This window comes from Limulus polyphemus, unplaced genomic scaffold, assembly GCF_000517525.1.
Source record: "Limulus polyphemus unplaced genomic scaffold, Limulus_polyphemus-2.1.2 Scaffold1453, whole genome shotgun sequence".
Taxonomy (NCBI): Eukaryota; Metazoa; Arthropoda; class Merostomata; order Xiphosura; family Limulidae; genus Limulus; species Limulus polyphemus.
Genome location: NW_013667063.1, coordinates 134,971 through 156,357, shown reverse-complemented (window position 1 = coordinate 156,357; position 21,387 = coordinate 134,971). Strand labels below are relative to the sequence as shown.

Below are 21,387 nucleotides of genomic sequence, written 5' to 3'. Positions count from 1 at the left end.
ACATGGCCTTTCACCCGTGACCTGTATTGAAAGGGTTAAAATATGGATTATTAACTAAGATTTTATGCTATACTAATTGGTATAACGTAAACAAAAAGAAGCTTAATGAAATTTTGAAAGTAATTCACTAAAACCTAGTGACATTCTCAGTAAAGGATGCCTGTCACAATAGAGTTAAGAGGAACATCGTCAGGCTTCACTCCACGGTGATGTCTTGCATTTCCTGTTAAGGAGGGACTTGGTACAGGGCTCCTTGTTTTCAAACTTTGGATCTCCTTTCTCTGGACCACTCCTATCATATCGCCCTACTAGCTTGCTATGTTCCACAGGGGATGACTGTGATTCTCCCAACATAATAGATGCTGCATCGCAAGGTTTTCTGTTGGATTGGCTCTCATTTTTAAATACTGATGATTGATGGGTTGGCCACTCATTGAATTTGGTTTCCAGTACCTCACCTTCGGGCTTTGGCAGTGGATGTATTCTGTCAGGATGGGACAAGATTACAACTCTAGGACTTCCCTCCAAGTCATATGTTACCCAAGGTACTGACTGTGATTTGTTACAATCCACTGTTGGGTTCTGTTGATAGCACCGTATTGGCAGCTACTTCCTAGTTTCTGTTTCCTACAATTTTTGTATACATAAGACTTATGTTTACTAAGAGCTTGCCAAATTTCATGAAGATACACATAGAAAATTCAGAATTATAGTACATATAGTTTCATGGTTATGTAGTGGTTACGAGCTCTGTCAAAATGATCGAGCTTCTATGCATAGAGTTAATAATAACATTCACATACCAATCTAAAAAAGTTAATGGTTTTACCTGGTGTATTATAAAGTGACAGCTATATGTTGTACAAAGTTGTGCTTAAGTAGATCTGAAAGTGAAAGATTAACTGCTCTCACCATACAAAGAAATTTAGTTACTTGAAAAGTAAATATTTTTACTTTCTAAAAAGTCATATAAGAAAGCAATATAAAAAACATACTTTTATTCAAAATGTAGTTGTTATGTTTTTGGTTCACATTTATGATTATTATAATAGTATTATATTTTTTATTATTATTTTAAAGTTTCACGGAAAGCTTCCTAAAAGAAGACAATTTAAAAAGAAATAACTTCAGCAATGAAGCTCCTTAATACTGCCTTCACAAAAAAGACTTACCACAAGGACTACTCCAAGGTTGACATTGGATTTTCAACAGGAGTAGCTATTGGTCAGCTTAACATTACTCAAAAGGTTACAGACAAACAACTATTGTAATTAAAAGTTGCTTGCAAATGGTTTTTTGGTAACACCAGTTGATAAATTCTTGAAGAAGACTCATGTCAAATATCCCTTTGTCTGAAACATGTAGTGCTTTGATCCATAATTGATAATGGTAAACAAGGAAGCATGTATGTAGAAAATAAAGAAAGTCTTGTGTGTGTACTTGTTTCTGCAAACCACACCAAAGAGTGTGTGATGATGTGCAGAGGGAGTACAGGGAGTTTTGTGACTGTTGAGTATATATTGATGGTTTCCAAGATTTTGACCTGATGTTCTATATGCTTGACACTTTTCTGTATGAATATTTGGGCTTAAAGCCAATCTATAAAACATTGTGGGGCATAGTGAAAGTCTTGCTTTTTTTTCACATGGTCAAGCTTGTTTTGAGAGAGGGTTCTCCATAAATAAAGAATTGGTTGTGGGAATCTCTCAGAGCAATCACGTGGCACAGAGGGTCATTATTGATCATGTTAAAGCTGTTAGAGGAGTTAAAAATGATGAGATGACAAAAGCTCTTGATGTCAGCTACAAGAGCTAGACATTTTGATGCACATTGCCAAATGGATATTTTTTTATGGTCTCTTTTAGAATAACTGTTATAATATGGTTATTTTCTGAGAATACAATATAAAATAGTCATCTGATCAGTAAAAAAACATGGTACGCAAGTCATGGGAATTTATTTCAATGTTATGGAAAAGTCTTGGAATTTTATCTCTCTAACTGTTTATGAACCCTGATATCTTACAGGCTGGTATGTAGATTACACCTAACACATTAATTTCACATTACTTGCATCATTGTGCAATTTCATATTTTTCTGGATTCACCTTCCTCCATTGCCATTTTACAGTCTACCTAGGGGCTCTAGTGTGGGGAGTTTTGCCTGTTGTGTTTTTCAGTCATCTCCATGTCATTGTTGCATTTCATGACACCTTTTTGTGTATACTATAGTCTTTGTACACATTCCAGCTAATTGTGAGTTCCTCAAGTAAAATAAACACACAAAAAAAAAGAAAACACACCAAACAGGAGGAGACAAGACTACAAGTTTCAAATGTTACATGAGGAACTACACCCTATGCTTTTTATGCTTAATGCCATCAGAATCCATTGAGTGACTGATGTTGCCTCACAGAAAATACTTATCAGAAATCTGTGGAAAGCGTTAAACCCATGTGTTCAGTGCCCAGTGTTGAGATGAGGTTTTTTGAAACACTGCTCTGGCAGTATATCTGTACAGTTGAAAACATAGTCTTGTTGTAATGCGGCATGACTAGGCACAGTACTACTACTAGACATAACTGTCCATACTTTTATGATAACCAGTGACAATGTAAACTCTAAACACATGACAATACTGTGTTGTAGTTCATTGTTTTCACATGATAATGAAGTAGCATTTCCATACTGTTTGCCTTATATACTCTTTTTGCATCACTATTTCCATAATTAAATGTTGTTTGGTTACGTATATATATATATATATATATATATTTATGCTTATACACACTCACAAATTAATGTTGAGGATGCCATGTTGACTGAACAGAAATATAGATGCATATATATGTATATTCATATGTATCTACCCTTTCTGAGTATTAATCCTGTACTTTTATGGACTATTATGTTTAATAGCACTAGTATTCTAGTTATTTAATTATTGTATGTTTATCGACAATCAATAATTGTTGTGTTTAGATACATCTATTCTGCATAGTGATTGTTTTAATTTGTCTGTAATTGAGGACACCATAATGTTCTTTGATGAAGCTGAAATGTATAAGTACTGAAATGTTGGTATAAAGTTTTTCTTATCATTTACTACAGGCTTGCTAACTTGCATTTCAGTTTTATGCAACATTTCATGCACTGTTTATCAACTGGAACTGCGAATATTATAAAAATTTATTAAATATTTCACCAAAAAAATTTGTAAGCAAAATTAAAATGCATCCCAAAAAGAAAAAAAACGTAAGACTGTATTGGTCTTTTTGTACTGAATACTTTTAGTAAATGTAGGTCAATACACATTCTTGAGAGTACTAAAAGCCATTTTAAGTAACATACTTTTTCTGTGTGTGTGTAAGATCTTGTAGCTTAGTGTAATGCATTTTTTGTTGATTATTTGACTTCCTATAGTTGGAAGTCTTTCAGGATTCATTGACTTTTTAAGTGACTATATAAAGAGAAAAGATGAATATTTGTCAGTGTTGATATTTTAAAACCATAGTTTTATTTTACAGATGTTCTTTGAAGACAATATTGATGATGCCAAGTACTGTGGTCATTTATATGGACTAGGAACATCATATGTGGTAAATGGAAATGCCTACGAAGAGGACACTCCTTCCATCTCCACCTCCACATCCTGATACTGATTATTGCCTGGTCAGACATCAAAGTGCATTCCATGTTACTTTTAAATCAGTCTTTCTGACCATCATCATTTTGTTCAATGTACAGAAACATTGCTATATTTTTAAGTTTTATCTTATGTGAAACTTCTATCCACTTTGGAAAACCTCTCTGAGACTTTAAATCTGTTATTTATTTTCTTAAGTTACTAAAAACAGTGTTTCATATATTTGGCTAGACGTTTTCTACTTCCTTGTCTTATTGTTTTTCTAAGATAAAACGTCTAGTGAATATTTAGTAATTTGAGCAGCTATTACCAGATTAAAACACTTATTTTTACCATAAACAAGCTTCACAATATTCATATTTATCTTTTAAGATTTGAAATTAAATTATTTAATAAGATATAAGAATATAGGGAGTGTGACTTCTCTATTTAATATAAATACAAGTTGTTCATGAGTGGCTTTTCAACATTTTTAAAAAGCCAGATGTTTTGGCATTGTCATACATACATACACCAAATTTTGTAAATGGTGCTGTAGTGGTAAAAAAGTTTGTGCTACAGTGTCAAGTGAATCCTAATAGTTTTTTTTTAATTATGTAGGCCACATTTCAGATATTTTATTTGTGTATGATTACCAAAAGCCTATAATTTAAGTTTATATAACCAATTCAGCCATATGAATGTATTATCTGTAAATTATACAGCATTTAAAACATGTAAATTTAATTATATAAAATACTATATCTACAATGTAAGTTTTTTTTTTACAATTACATGTACCTATTTTAATCACAAACACTCAAAAATAAAAAGTACAGAAATGGCACTCCAGTTTGCTTCAGCATCAGTATACCACTGTTCACATAAATATCATCATGGTGTGGTCTTTTCTTTCTCACTAGTATTTATAATTTGCTCATACATTAGTAAATGTAAAATTGACACAGTAAGTTTTTAACTGATGTCTCAGCTAGTAGAAAAATGTTTAATGTAATTATAAGAGGTTATTCTGGTATGATGACTCATCTCTTTATACAGAAAGCTATTTTCATTATGAAATTGCTCTAATCTGTCTGAGAGGCTTGCCTGCTACCAGACATGTGAAAACTCCCACCTAAAATTCATGTGAAATGTGAATTTGTGCTACTGCATGATGACATATCATGTAGCAAAATCCTCCACTAATAGGAATGTGACACATCTTTTTTTACAAGTACTCCCTCTACATGCAAAAAATCCTCATTCTTTTACTTAGCACAGTCATGTTAAGACGTGTTTCTCATTACAGAGACTTGTCAAAGTTTTTCACATCAACAAATTTTCTTTGTTGTCTTCAACTTATATACATTATAAATTCACAGTTTAACATGAATTCTTTTTTCTAATGATGTAAATGAAAATAATGCACACAATGACCAATTTCCAAACAATTCAGGAAGTACTTTGTCTGTGGAAGATGTAAAAGCCATCATCCAGCATGTGGTGGGGTCCATGTTACCATCAGGAATCTTTTTTATTTCTGTCACACAAATCCCTTCCCAGGATTTTGAGACTGAAGTTGAGAAGGATGAAATGGAGTGACTTTTTCTATCTCATAGCTGTACCTTGTGTACCTCCATGCCTTCAGAAGAACAAGTTTAGACCTCTTCAGGCTTCCAAGAACTTATCAACCAGGTAAGTACCATTCTTTCACATCCCCCCATTACTTATATTATGCCTCTATCCTTACCTCTCTTACACAACCCTTCACTACATGATTTCTTCACATTTCAAGAACAACTTCATTCTTCTATATCATGCAATGTCCTCCATGTTTGATAGATTCCTTCCTATTTTCTTACAGTCACTCTCCTTTCCTGAACACCCAGTCCTTGGAGTCTCTTTTGCCAGTCTGGAGGGTGGACTCTTTAGTGCCTGTTTTCCTATCCAGTGACAAATTTACCTTTTGTGTTTTCCTTACTACTCTCCTTTGTTACCTCTCTTCTATTCACTGTTTCCCTGATGAATTTACAGGAGACACTTGATCCCCCATTTTCTCTTCTCTTACAGACTCAACCTCCTGTACCCTTTCTCTTTTCACATGGTTCTTATGCTGTAGGAATCTCTTGGGTAGAGATTCCCTTCTTTCCCATGTCTGTTTACCCTCCTTCTTCCTATGTGACCTTCGTTTTGCCCCCTTTCTCAATCAGAAGGTCTTTGATGGAGTATCTGATTCTCTGGAATCTCGAGCTGAAGCTGCCTGCAAACAATCTTCCTTTTCATCTTTATTCTTGCATTTGTCCCAATCTCATTCTTCCACTTCTGTCTTTTGACCTCACCCACCTTCTCATTCATGTTCTGTTCCAGTATCCCAGCCTTCCACCTCCTCCTATTATCCTTCCACCCATTATCCTATCTGTTAGTGACCATCTAATCAGTTCAGGCTCTGTGAGAGCCTGCCTGTATCAATTCGCTCACTTGTATTCTCATTTAGCTGCAGACAAATGAATCATTCAAGTCCTGAACCATAGTCTTGCCCTCCACTTTTCCTCCCTACCATCCTCTTCATTCCTAACCCCTCATCTTTCATGACTCCTCAGATCCAGCCTATCTCCAACATCTGGATGGTACAGTCTAACCTTTTGGAAAAGCAAGTTATAGAAAGAATTCAAGACTGTACTCCAGGTTATTATTCTAACCTTTTCATTGTCCCCAAAAAGGCTGGGAATCTAAAACTTTGGCTGCTAGGGAAGGTGGCTCCACATTTTCTCCTATTTTCCATCCCTCTATCTCTCATACCTATGATGTTCTGACTCCTTTGTCCTGTCCAGGCCATTCATTGTTATCTCTCCCATACCCCTTCCTTTAATGGTTTCCGACAGCATCTTTTCATTCCTTTGGACTCTTCCTCCAACAGAGACCTTTCTCTCTCTACCCTTAACAGATGGATCTGCTAACTCATCCTAATTATTAACTCTTCCTTGGGGGTGTTTGTTGATAATTATTTTGAGTCTCCTCTTACTAGATTTGTCACCTGACACATTCTCTGGCAGCTCACTATCATTGACCACTGGAGTAGATTCTTCAGGCTGGCTTGTGGACAACCCTACACACATTTCTCACCCAATATGTTTACCATCTGGCTGTCTTATTTTCAGACACATACAGACTTCTACCAATTGCCATTCTTCAGTCAACCCTAAACCTTTAACAAGCTAATGTGTTTGTTTACTTATTCCTTCCTTATCTTTCTTCTAATTTTGTATACCACTAGGTGGCTAGTGTTACTTCCTAAGATATATTTAACCAAAATCTGCATCAAAACGTTTTCATACCATCCACTCTGGCTGGATCAGTGCCCTCTCTGAGATGGGATGTTCTGCAAGACCACTGGAGTTTCACTCGTGGGTGATACTATATAATATTCTAGTTTGATCCAGACTGTACCCATTCCAAGAACTATTGTGGGAAAAGCCAGCACTAGAATAGTGCATCTGCCCACTTCGCTGGGTAGCACTTGCTGTCTTTTAAAAAGAGGTTTACCTATTGCACTGTCTCCAGGAAAAGACCTTTCCTCAGGCACCCAATGGGGATCTGAGCACATTCTCCAGGCCTCCTCTACTCGAATTCTTCCCCCTTTCAAGAGCAGAGGAGACCCTTACCACTTACCAGATCCCAACTACTAAGATGGTGGACCATGGAGAATCCTCAACACCAGGAGCTAGAACTTCTCTGTGGTGAGAAGTAGGGCAGAGGTGTTTCTGGAGTGTAGTGCAGATCACCCCACTTCATATTGATACATCAAAATCTCCAAGTGGAACTTGGACACATCACTATCACAATCTCATATATATCTCTATTTTTAATTTTTCCTACTCCTGCAATGGCATGAACCTTTTTGTATCTGATGGAAAAGTAGATGGTATTATTTAATATCCGTTTGTGTTGTATCACTCACACAACCTACTCTAGTAGCAGGCAAAAGGCCTATAGATTCTGATGGTAAAGTAGTGGTTATATTAGTATCCATACTAATTATGTCCAATATGGTGTCTTCCTCCCATGAATGGCACAGGGCCTGTACTGTCTGATGGTAGAGGTGCTAAACATGGCTACTTATAACAAGTGACTATACTCACACAGCTGGTTTTGACCTGTAGAGACTGATGGTTGAGGAGTTGTGCACACAAGATGCAGTCTAATTGACTCCCACTTTACTACACATATTGGCTGTTCAACGACTTCTGTGTGAGTACTTGGATGCCCATCCATGATTCAGGGCTCTCACCTCTTCTATTCATAATCACAGGCAAAAAGTATAACCTAAGTGAGATGAGATGCGGTCTTCCCCAAATGTTCCCCTGCGGAGCCCCTGCCATAGTGTGCCACATCCCATGGACTTTTTTTGGATTCTTGCTGAAGGGAGCTCATCTAAATAAATCTCACACTCATCCATCCATTATCTCAAGCTTTCTGTGTACAGAGGTGAGTGATTGTATCGGAAGTTAACATTTTCCTTAATTAAGAATGTGTTTACGATACATACTCATCGCCTTACATGTTTCCCACCTTTATTAGTTGCCTCATCAAAGAATGAAGATTTTTCATACATGAATGTAGAGGGACAATTTGCACATGAGGTGTGTTGCACTCCTATTGGTGGAGGGTTTTACTACATGATATTTCCTCATGCAGTAGCACATATTCACACATTTCATGTGAATTATATATGGGAGGTTTCACAAGGCTGGTGGCATGCAAGTCTTTCAGGCAGATTAGTGCAACTTCAAGAGAAAAATAGCTTTCTGTGTATGGAGGTGAGTATCAACTAAAAATGCATTTTTAATTATGGAAAATATTAACTTAGAAGACGACAGGTGTTTAATGAAAGTAAAATGTTCCAGATACTTTTAGTATATTTCTCTATGACTGTGCTATTCTCTGTATTTACTTATCATAAAATTAGTTGGGGTACTCTTCAAAATTGTATGTGAATAATTGGGGAGATTCTCACATACATTGTTTTATATGTGTATGCAGTAATTTTTATGGATTTGACAACTTGCTTTCATTTAAATACATGTACTTTAGAGCCATTGAAATACAATAGCTTTATCTATTTTCTAACATCATTAAGAACTATTCTTTATAATAAAAAAAAGTATTTCAATGTTAAAGAATTCTTGTTAGTTGATTGAAATTTAGAAATTTGTAACATATTTTTGAACTGAATAAGTGATAATTACACTTTAAAATGTTGATGTGCTATACATTCAATGTTTTTTTTGTCCCTTCACATTTGAAATGACGATCTAGAGTTTTAATTTTGTAAGATAAATGCATTTTAAAGTATGTTAATAGAAAAACTTATTATTTTTCTGATTCAGCCATAGTTAATATTTTTTGATGAAATGAACACAAGACCAATAACCTTTTAACACTTTTAAGATTAACAAAGGTAATGCAGCTAATGATAGTTTATGTGTTACTGAAGATATATTTTTATTGACTTAAGAAAATATTTTGTCATGAAAAAGCTCTCTTTACTGAATTTTTGTCCACATAAGATCAAAGAGTGAAATCATCTAAAACATGTTCAAAAATTAATGTATGCAATAATGTTCTGTAACTATCTGGTCAAAGTAAATTTACCTGGCTGTTGCACGTATAAGTGTTTTGGTTACAGAAATAATACAAGTGTAGTGAGTCCCAATCTGTTTGACTCTTGAATATAAACCAAATCATACATCCAAAAATAGCATATACAAATCATTGTGGCTTTTGATTAAAGCAGGACATATGAGAAGTAAGGAATCCACATTTTTTTTGCTTCTGTAAAAACTAAAACATACAACAGAACTAACAAAAATCTGCTGATTTCCAATTAAAGTAGGTCACACATAAAAGATAAGTAATGTTAAACTAAAACACATGTCCAAAGTAACAGACAAACTTATTTTACTCCTGGTCTAAGACACGCATTATAAGTAACAAATTCGTTGTTTTTTGTGTGTTTTTTTTTGGTTAAAACAGGGCACATACTAGAAGTAAAAAAAATGTAATTAAACTAGAACATTCAACAAAAGTAATAAATCTAAATGTGTGTATCTCCAGGTTAAACCAGGTCATGTATAAAAATTAACAAATTTAAATCAGTTTAATTACATACTACAGAGATTGAGTCTGTTGTATTAAAGTGATTTTGAGAAGGGCTGGTAATTACCTTTCCCAAAAACGATTAGTTTTAGGTGACATCACACTATCTATAAAATGACAGAAACTTTCAGAATTTAAACGAGCTATGATTGTCACCTGATGTACTGATTTGCTTATTCTAAATTTATGCTAAGTTGTTTTAATACAATGTACTCAACTCTCTATACTGGTTGTTTTAGAACAAATTCAAAATTGTTTGACTTCCAGTTGGATTTTAAATTGTGACTTTTATATAGTGGAGCCAATTCCTTAATAACAATGACTGAAGTTGCACATTTTGTTTTTTTGCAATTAGTTTACATAAAGGTAGAGATAAGTTAGTCTTAACATGTTTAATTTATTGTGTAAGATCTTTAGGTCAAGATTTTCACTGACTTTAGTAACATTAACTTGTACAAACTTGGCATTACAGAAAGGATAATGCAACTTATTGTTGAGGTACTCAAGAAAAAAGAATTGTGAATTACTCAGTAAACTTAAAATGTTTTGTATAACTATATTATGTAAATTAAGACATGATTTTTGTTGCTTTTTCTAATTGGTAGGAATAAAAACTGAAAAAAATTTCAAAGTACTGATTGGCTATAAAGGGTACAATTTTAAGTTTAAGCTTCTCTAATTATTTTTTCTTATAGTTTTCTTTATTATAAACTTCTGTAAAATATACAAGGGGTAAAGATAGTTTTTACAGAAAAATTATTTGTTTTGAGTATAAGAACTGTGATTTACTTGTTGAAAACCTTTTTTTTTATTCACATTTGTAACAAATATACATGAAGTATTAATGAAATTTTAAATAAGAAAAATATTAATTTACAGATAGCATTTTAATTAAGTTTTCTTTTAGTTTACTTTCTCTGTTTTTTTTTATGCTAGAAATTTACTTGTGAAAACATTTTCATTATGTAAATGCTTGCACAGATATATATATATATTGGTTCAATATAAATGTTTAATAAATATAAATATATGAGACCATGACTTACCTACTTTATGTCATGAAAATTTGAAAAATGACCGCATTTGCTTCTTAAAATCCAAATACCTACTGAAACTACATTTACAATTTTTGTTTTAAATATATTCAAATCATGTGTAACGTAAGGTACTTGCATAGTATTGGATACTAGGTATTAATATTTTATATTAACTTCTAATCATAGCAAGCTACCTACTTAGTTCAAGACTGAAAATCAATCCATGCAGCTAATTAGATATACTTTTCTTACATTATCACTTATAAAGATTAGAATGTATTGTTTCATCAGTTATGTACCCTTGCTATTATTGTTAGTTTTAAAACAAATTACTCAAAACAGTGTTTATTTTCAACTTGCCCCCCAGTGACGCAGTGGTATGTCTGCAGTCTCACAATACTAGAAACCGTATTTTGATACTCATAGTGGGCAGAACACAGATAGCCCAGTGTGTAGCTTTGTGCTTAACTTCAAACCAACAAACAGTTTTCAACTTAAATTGTTTTTAAACATTTTTCAAGTATATTCAAGTTTTTTTAAATACTTAGGAGAAGTGCCTTAATACACTTGTATTTGTAACTCTTGCCCATTATGTGCAGAACAAACTATTTCTATGTCCGTGGATAATAATTGTACATTTTATCAAAGGTTGTAAGAAATGTTGCTTGAGGAATTATCAGGGGGAGTTTTGTGATTCTTAAATACTAGTTAGGCATAACTGTTGTCAGATTTTCCCAGCCCCAAAAAATTTTTTGAGGACTATTTCGATGAATTTGAGATAAATTTCCAAAGATATTTCAGGAAAAATTAGGGAAACATAGTAACTCATACTTATATGATTACATTTAAGATGTAAATGCTAATAATGATCTCTTAACTTTAAACCATGTGGTTTCTGAAATTTTATTATCAAATACAAAACTTATCAAAATTATTTTTTGCTCAACCATGAAACCACCAGTTATTTACATCTGAAGATGACTTGAAACAGAATAAGTTTTTGTATTTTAGAGCTATTTATAAAGTTTTTAGGGAGGACTTAAAAATTAAGAAATTTAGGTTTGTTGCAGATACTGAGTTTTGATTATTTTGCCTCTAGTTGGCATTAGTCACTTAAGTTAAATATTTTATCACAGAAAGTAAAGTATTCTAGTTTGCACTAAGCATTTTGTAGTATTTAGAATGACTGTAAAGTGGTTGACAAGCATATCTTTCCATTTTTCGTTAAATATTTGAATCTTACAATAATAGCTGTTTATACTATTGTGATATTATACCCTTAAGCATATATTTGTTGTGATAGGTACAAAATGCTCACAGTATGCTCAGTATTGTGTTTTTTTCTTCTGATAATATTTCTAGTGATTCAATTTTATTAATGTTTGGTCAGTGTTCCACTAACAGTACTTTCATATTCTTTTAAACCTCCAAGACCTGAATGGAAAAGAATAAAAAGTAAATATATAGGTGTCATATGACTTATGAAATATTGAAATTTATATAAACAATTTTTACCTGAAAATGAATATTATTAGAAAGTAATGCAATAAAATGAGATACTCATGTAACTAGCATTAAGTGGTTAATGCATACAACATAATTAGGGTCTATGAAATACGGTTACCATTGTACTGAAATTATACTAGTCTAACAACATTTATTAAATTATGAGGTGCTTACAGTTAGTTTTAGAGGGAACATTTAGAGTTTTTAAATGGATTTTCTCATACAAAGAAAAATGGAAAAGACATTTTATTTGTGTCTTAATAGTTAATGCAAGGCTTCGTTGATTTATAATGTAAATGCTTCATTAGAACAATCGTGATAGATTCATCTACTGTGTTTAATTGATCTATGAAATACAAAATTGTGTATGTCTTCTAAAGTCATACAAAAAATAGCCAAAAAAATTGTGTTTATTCATTGTAGACAATGTTTTTATCACTAAATCATATGTGGTTTAAAAAAAGAAAGCTGAAGGAAATGCAAATGTACATTTGACTACATAAATGAAAAAAAAAATAGGTCATAGTTTTTGAAATAATAATAGTTACATATTATAAGACATATTTTGAGTAAATAACAGAAGTTTGCAGTAAATTACTGTAGAAAGTATGTGTGTGTGCCTCTCATGAGATCTTGCACAAATATTTAACCCAGAAGAATTTCTTATTCAGAATACCATCACGTAATTCAAACTTAAGATAAATCAAACATACTATATAGATAGAGGTAAAAATAAATAAAACAGTGTTTATTAATCTTACCAGTAATAAAATATGAATAGATTTCTCATTAATTATTACCTTTGTTTTATTTTTATACGTTTAATCCAATAGTTAAATATGTCTGGCTAAACTGTTGAACTTTTTTTATTTGTAACTAATTTAATAGCTCTAATGTTAATACAGTAAGATGCCCAAATCAAAAGAACTTATAACATGTTTGTATTTGTTTTCCAACCCAGAGAGTAAGCAAGGTATTACAATTCAAAAAGAGAGAGAAGTGTGTATTCTAGTTTTTTTCATGTGAATTCCAAAAGCATTAACGCATGTAATTAATTGTTGCACGTGATACAATAACAATGCAGTAAATGTTAGAAATATGTTATATTTCTGAATAAATGAACTGAGGCAAAACAGTTTTATGTTACTGAATGCACATGCAGTAATGCAAACATCTAAGTGTATTATCAGAGACACTGTATATCATCAAATTCAAGTCAATGTGAAACAACCATTGTCAGTAGAATAAATTACTAGTATCAGTATTACTTCAAATCCTATAGAATACACAGTTCACCACTACAAGAAGCCTAGTGTTGTTTTTTATTTGCCCTTTTCCAGGGTAAAAATTGATGTGGTCCAGTGAATCATGCATTACCCTTTTAATGTAGGCGTGAGAAGACAGATTTGGGAAAAGCCACAAAAAGAACTCGCTTCTCTTGTGTGGTTCCACTCTGGTGGTGGAGTCATGCTTTGGGGCACGTTTTCCTGGTATACCCTGGGTCTCTTTAGAAGGAAAAAAGAATGCCACAGCTTACCTCAGCATGATTTCTGATTAATTGCATCTAGTGCTATGCTCCATGTGTACTATGATGAGGATAGCTACTTCCAAGACGATAAAGCTTCCATCCACTGTACTCAAAATAGTCCATGCACAATTCTAGGAACATGACGGAGATTTCATACATATCGTATGCCCACCACAATCTCTGGATCTTAATTCAGTTGTGCATCTGTGGAATGAACTTGAAAGACACATTCGCCTTCACGATTATCTCCATGAATTACGTACAATATTAATGATTGAATGGGGTACATTTTCTAGTACCAATGCCACGTTGTATCTGAGTTTGTATTCGGGCAAAAGGCGACCCAACTATTAGGTATAGATCTTAATAAAGTGGCCAAACAGTGTTGGTTCACCGTGTTTAGGAAAAATACAACTAAATAAAACCGTATATACAATTTGACAACAAACAATCATCATCCTAGCTTTTCTGGACTGATATGATGAAGGATGGAATCATACAGCTGTCAGAAAGTTCTTTGGCCATTTCTAGTGGTAGCAGGAATTATGAATATACAATGCCTTGTGGTTTGAACGCATTTTTCAGTCTGCTGTTGAATGGAATCTATTTATTACATTGTAGGTATGGACAATTGCGTACTGATTCTGTAAAGATTACACTGATCAAAGTCTATTTCCAACCCATGGCAAAACAAGAGATCCACATTTTCCTAGGTTTTTCATTACATACTGACATTTTTTGGCCAATTCACCCAATGCTGCAACACTTGTCCATTCACATTAAAGGTGAAATGCAATTGAGATGGAATGAAACTATGGCCAAGCATTTGTCATTAATATAAAATTTAGTTGGGCCACATGTTTTAGCATATCCAGAACTAGACAGCCCATTTATCCTGATTACTGATGCTAATGATAGTGGAATTAAAGAAGTACTGTCATATTAGAAGGGTGGAGTAAAATATGATATCTTGTGCTTGTTGTACTCTGATGGCTCTTGACTTTACTGTATGACAAAGAAGTAACTGCTTGTAGATGCAGTATTTGTCAAGCATTAATGACACTGTTAGTAAGTAGTTAATCTTTTATGTGTCAGTATAATAACTTATTAACAACACTGCAGGAGTACAACTGTTAAACATCGTTTGGGTCAGCAATATGGAATGGGGACAAATGATCTTACCATATCTAGAGAGCTACTGTGTTCACGAATATCTGGATCCTTGGTATCACGAAGCTATGAAAGTCATTGTAGCAGTAGTAGCTACCGAACATATAGTACATGATGATTCCACTAATAAATAGATTCCTTGTATGATTGCTCTAGAGAAACTATAGGATGTGGATCTGACAAGAACATTATGTTAAAGAACGTGACATGAAGAATGAACTTCACGAAGAGTAAAATATTGCAGAATCACATAACCTGTGGCATTTTTATGACAATTACAAGTACAGTAAATACATGTATATATGTACACCAGTATTATAAACCACCGAGGCGATGTTCTCAATCTGTGTAGCAACATGTAGACCCCAGAGCTCTATGATACAAGAACTGGAGGCCATCGGGATGTTTCCTGCATTTGTAGTGATGTGCATAAATAGTTCTTCTGGCTGCATTCATGTGGAGACACTGAGCAATGATTCAAATACTTCACTTTATGTGCTGCTCGGAAGAAAAGCTGTCCATGCCAGGGTAAACTTTGGCAGAAGGTTGTAAAGTTCTCTGCCGGAATGTGGCAATTCTTCTCCTGGAAAGTGAATGAGGTAATCAGTATATGATGGTCGTTATTGATTACATCGGTCAGTAATTCACTTGTTGATATATTAATGTGTTAGTTGAACAAGGAATAAAATTATTTGGATCGCATGGACCAAGAAGCTAATTTCAGCAGCTAGATAATTGCCAATTTATTTAAGGTGTCTTGTGTGGTTCAGAAGTGCACTTTGATATATCAATTTCAGTCTGATGGTTTACAGAAGCCACCCAGTGGCACAGCAGTATGTCTGCGGACTTACAATGCTAAAAACCGGGTTTCGATACCTGTGGTGGGCAGAGCACAGATAACCCTTTATGTAGCTTTGTGCTTAACAACAAACAAGTTTTGCAGAATGGGTGATACAGATTATTAAGCATATGTTTGCAAAGTTTGTTAATCCTAACTGAAGTGATTGCAGTACATCATGAGGGTATGTCGTGCTATAGAACGAAAGTTAACTAGTTGTGTGCCAAATCTGCAAATAGTTGGCTGAGAAATATAGCTCCCAATAGATGTAATGCCACAATATCCATAGGATTGTATGAAATGTCGACGTATGCATTAATTGAGGGACAAGCAGCTGCACATAAAGTCACAATATGGCAAAAATGTTGCATTAATACTGTAAAGAAAAGAAAGTTGAAGCTCGGGAAATGAGTAGGGGATGGAAGCATCTTCAATCTGGCTGGATTGGTTCTTAAATCATTTACCCATAGTTCAATGTGAAGTGGTCGTATTAAAGTGTGAGTACAATGAACACTGAAAAAATTAAAGCATATGGCGAAGTATACTTCCAGAGAAATGCCATAAGCCATAGAAAGACAATTATGCACACTTCAAGCAATAGCATAAAATACCAAATCCTTAAAACAATACCATGGCAATGTTTAAAGAAATCAGAAATAACCAAAGAGCAGACCACTGCCACTGTGTCCAATGTCAGAACTCCAACTTTAGTTCTGGCATCAACACTACCATTACAACTAAAGTACTACCCGAGATTTATACAACAGTTCTGACATTAGTTCCAGCCAACTACATCCTTCACCAAATCACCTAGTTGAAGCATCATTGTCAGGCCTAGATGATGAAGTAGATGAAAACCCGAGCTATGTACCAGTTGAGGAAGACAATTGAAGGTGCCGGGACAAAGATGACCAACCCAAAATAGCCAAAGAGTAACTAGGTCTGTGAAGACTAATTGGACATGGCAAAAGGGAAGGAGATCATAATAAAGACTAACTCATCAATAAAAACTCCATGGCCAGCCAGGAAAGCTTGTTGCTGGAAATGAAGTACCATCTAGCTCTGTGTGAGTCTTACCAAATTAGAACTCTTATAAAACTAAAAAAAAAAGAAAATGCATATTTGAAGTATCTTGGTTAAAAGGTATTGTTGCAAAACTAAAACTGATATACATGTTTAAGGTATTTCGACTTGGAATTTTTATTCTACAACTAAACTTGGTTTTCATATTTGAAATATTTTAACTAAAATGTTGTGTTTGTAAAATTAACAATTGTTTTTAGTTGCTTAAAATATTTTGACTTAAAGTTTTTAACTCTTGTGCAATTAGGAATTAAATTGCTTGTTTGAAATATCTTGAATAAAAGTTATGTTTGTAAAATTAAGATTTGTTTTCCTGTTTCAAAGTCCATTGACTTTAAATCATTTGGTCAAATTAAATTCTTCTTTTTTCTACATTTTTGGGGCAGGCGTAGCTTAGAAGTTAGCATGCTTAGACTGTGAATCCAAGGGTTCACGCTTCTCAGCTCGTTGCTACAAAAACACTTTTGTGCTGTGGGTGAACTATAAGAGCAATTGGTCAAATCTCACTGTTCGATCAGACATGATAGTGGTTGCTGTTGATTAGCTATCTACCCTTTAGTTTATCAGTCAAAAATTGGGGACAGCTATGCACAACCCTTCTGTAGCTTTGCATAAAAAATCGAAAATATACAATTTGGCATGGTTGAAGTATTATGACTAAAAGTTTATGTTTGTTAAATATATTGAAATGTATTGCTGAATTCAAGACTTCAGTTTTTCTTATAAAACTAAGTGTTCCGTATATATATTGCTCATTAAAAAATTATTATTCCTGTAAGACTAAAATGTATTACTTCGTTTTGTAGGGCCCGGCACTGCCAGGTGGTTAGGGAGCTCGACTCGCAATCTGTGGGTCGCGGGTTCGAATCCCCGTCACACCAAACGTGCTCGCCCTTTCAGCCGTGGGGGCGTTATAATGTGACGGTGAATCCCACTATTCGTTGGTAAAAGAGTTGGTCAAGAGTTGGCGGTGGATGGTGATGACTAGCTGCCTTCCCTCTAGTCTTACACTCGTGTAGCTTTGCGCGAAATTCAAAACAAACAAACAAACAATCGTTCTAGTAAAATTGAAAATGCATCTAATTTTAAGGATTGTTTTGATCAAACCACAATATTACGTTATTGTCAAGCCAAATGTATTTTATCTTCACATAAGGATTTGGGTTCCTCAATGATGAATATATCACCTTAACCTTCAAATTACCGACTTGTTTACTTATTGTGCCCTTACGATGAGGTTATGTAATACATATTATTGAGTGATTTTATGCTTTAGCGTGTCATAACACTCAGCATAGAGAACTAACCAAGAACTGAGGAACACTATTATTTTCTGAAACACATAAGAAATCCCAGCAGTAATAAGTGGAACTAATTCAAATATATTGCCTATTTCGCTATGTTTTTATTTTAAGTATGCAAAAATTTATGTATAAATCATATTCTAAATTTAAAAATATGATGGAATCAGTTAAGATTTATGACATTTTTATTATCTTCTTATAATAACGATCATGATATCCTGTAACCATGTGTTCTATTTTCTCCCTATTTTTCGACTGAAAATCTATTTTTATATTTTTATCCACACATTTTTGTGAGACTGTGGTTTAAAGCATGGATACGACCATATTTGAATGTGTATACAGAAGTTAATATCCATGTCTTATTCAGGTGGGTCAGAGGTAAGTTTTTGGATTTACAATGCTAAAACCCGGGGTTAGATTTCCTGTGATAGACAGAGAGTCCATGGTGCTGCTTTTCGCTGAAAAAACAACCAACTAACTTATTCGGATTTTCTTCTCGTCAAGATCTCATTCTCCAGTAGAGAGAGAAGTGCAACTATCTTAGGTGTTAGTGCATGCGTCTGCTTCAGTCATGTTTTTCTTTTATGTGTCATCATTAAATATATCATATTTGTAAACTGCAAGACTTGTGTCCTATTTTCCTTCTATTCAATTTAATTCTATAATCTTTTTTCTGCCAAACTTCTAATAAAATGGATAATATTCTTCCTTGTAGGAAATTAGTGTACCTAATATACCACGTCTACCAATCCTCGGAAGAGAATGAAACGTCATTCATTGGTGTTGCTTGCATCTTTAGTAATCTCAGCAGAAGTCCAAACGAATTGTTTGCTGCTATGTAACAGGTCTTCTTGACTTTAAACAAACCCTATAAAGTCTGCTACTAACTGTCTGGTTACTGATATTTACCTCAGTTGTATTTACATTAACATTCAGAACAAAGGCAATGGACTGTGGGTTCGTAATCCCATTTAGGCATATATTGGTCATTTACGTAGCATAATGAAATCCTGGCTAGTGATTTGTGTCGCGCCTTAGGAAGTTACAATGCACTCAATATTTTGAGTTGGATAGGTGGTATAATATTTGCAGTTTTGGAAAGAAATACTTGCAAGGTTATGAATTTTTCCCTGGAGAGATAAAAGTAACCTTGGATTATGCTGCAGTGGAGAGAAACACGGGGTTACGTAATGTTCTCAGTAACGTTAGTGAAGAATGTGTTTAGTTGAATCAATATTAAATATTCATAATCGGGTGATATAATCTATAAAAAGTGAAAGTAATCTAAGTGTCATTTCAAAATGAAACTTGATGAAGTACCCAAAGTTTTGTTTTGATGTGATACGTCCAGTTTTTCAAATTGAAATATCACATAAACAAATACCTTTTCTGAATACTTCTATTTTGGGCAAGTTACAGTTAAAACACATGCTAGAGTGAACTTCAACAGTAAAGTCTGAGGAAGAAAGCAACATTCACACAGCGTTGTATTATAAATGCTTCGAGCTGTATTCTATTTAGACGATTACATACGAAATCATGGGAAAGTAAGATATTTATGCTGCTAGAATCTTATTGTCAGAAACTAGAGGACAACAGTTGAATGGTGCTTAACTGAATTCACATACTTGTGTAGGTACCTATACTTGTAATTTCTCTCTCCTTATCCATTGAAACATGGCTTTTTTAACATAACAATCGGACAGTGCTGGAAGACTCACGTGCAAGGAAACATTACCATCTGTTTCTGCTTTCATTCTGAGATGTAGCCTGCCCACTACACAGCCAACACCTCCGACACTACTCCATCATGTCCAAAGGAGAGTACCTTCGATAATTGTCCCGTTGGAAGTTTGTGTGTCACTCACAATCACCACTGTGACTGTGCACCAACATCTGGTTGGATCACAACATTCAAGTCATCCCCTCCAACAGAAAAATAATCTTGCCTGGAATTAAAATCTAGGAAATCAGCTTCTACTTCCATTTTTACCATTTTCAACTTCTTTATTGATCTGCAGGCCTTCTAAAAGCTATCAGCTTCTTAAGCTGAATGACAGCAGCACCTAGCGTTTCGGTTATGACCCACCATACCCTTCAAAAATAGTGTTAAGCACCACTTCTAAGCACATGTAGAAATATGGATGGAATCGTTGGCTATGTGGCAACACGAAGAAGGTAAAGGAACAAAAACGATCTATCCGAGGTGACTTGAGACTTTCGCTAACACCAGGCGGAGCTTGCGGAAAAAAGCAAAAATACCTGGCAAAGGCGAAAGATACTATTCGGAAAGACTAATGTCTGATGTGAAACTACACTCTGGGTGATAGCACCTTGTGTGATTTTCACCTTTTTTGTTTCTTTTGTTTTTACTTTACTAGTTTTATTATAAAACAAAAACAGTGAATTTTACTCTGCAATTTCAATCATCTACAACCGTTACTTATATTTTTATATCATTAAGTTGATTAAATCAATTTTGAGAACTGCAAGGGATTTTACTCTTCAGTTTCAGTAATTTTCAATGGTCACTTATATTGTTATCATTTTATGAAAATCAATTTTATAAATGATAATGAACATTGCCTTTCACTTTCTGTAACCTACAATGGTAACGAATATTTTATTCATTTTCTGAGAATCCATTTTATAAATTGCAAGGAACTTTACCCTTAAGTCTTTAATAAAAGTATAACTGTAACTTAATTTTTTATCAATAAATTGTGAAAAGCAGTTGTGTGAATCATAGCGTACTTCATCTTTCCTTTTCAGTTACAGAACCTATGTCTGCGTAATGTTGTAAGAAAACGTACAGAGCCCTATTCTGCATAATTTGAACTTCACCACTTGTCCTCTGTGACATAAAATAATCGTAAAAGTGTCATTTTATATACAAACTATGGTTGTCTGCTTATTAACAATTTGTCTTTAAAACGGTGTGAAGTGAGACAGTTGTTTTATTCCATTACATTGTTTGCAGTAAAATGTAGTGTGAAAAAGAAACAGTTATTTAATGCTCTTTAAGGTGATTATACTATAATGTTAAATGGCCCGGCATGGCCAGGTGGTTGGGGTGCTCGACTCGCAATCTGTGGGTCGCGGGTTCGAATCCCCATCACACCAACATGCTCGCCCTTT

At 34.0% G+C, this 21,387-nt stretch overlaps 1 protein-coding gene across 3 annotated transcripts in view; it reads left to right on the top strand.

The window, feature by feature from the left end:
• Positions 1 to 10,330, top strand: part of LOC106463652 (CCR4-NOT transcription complex subunit 7-like) — a 56,367-nt gene extending 46,037 nt beyond the window's left edge. For all 3 annotated transcript variants that reach the window (XM_013923704.2, XM_013923703.2, XM_022391202.1), the window contains one exon: positions 3,527 to 10,330. In XM_013923704.2, the coding sequence (XP_013779158.1) occupies positions 3,527 to 3,655 (129 nt within the window). In that variant the 3' untranslated portion in view covers positions 3,656 to 10,330. The remainder of the gene's footprint in view (positions 1 to 3,526) is intronic.
• The last annotated feature ends 11,057 nt before the right edge of the window (positions 10,331 to 21,387 follow it).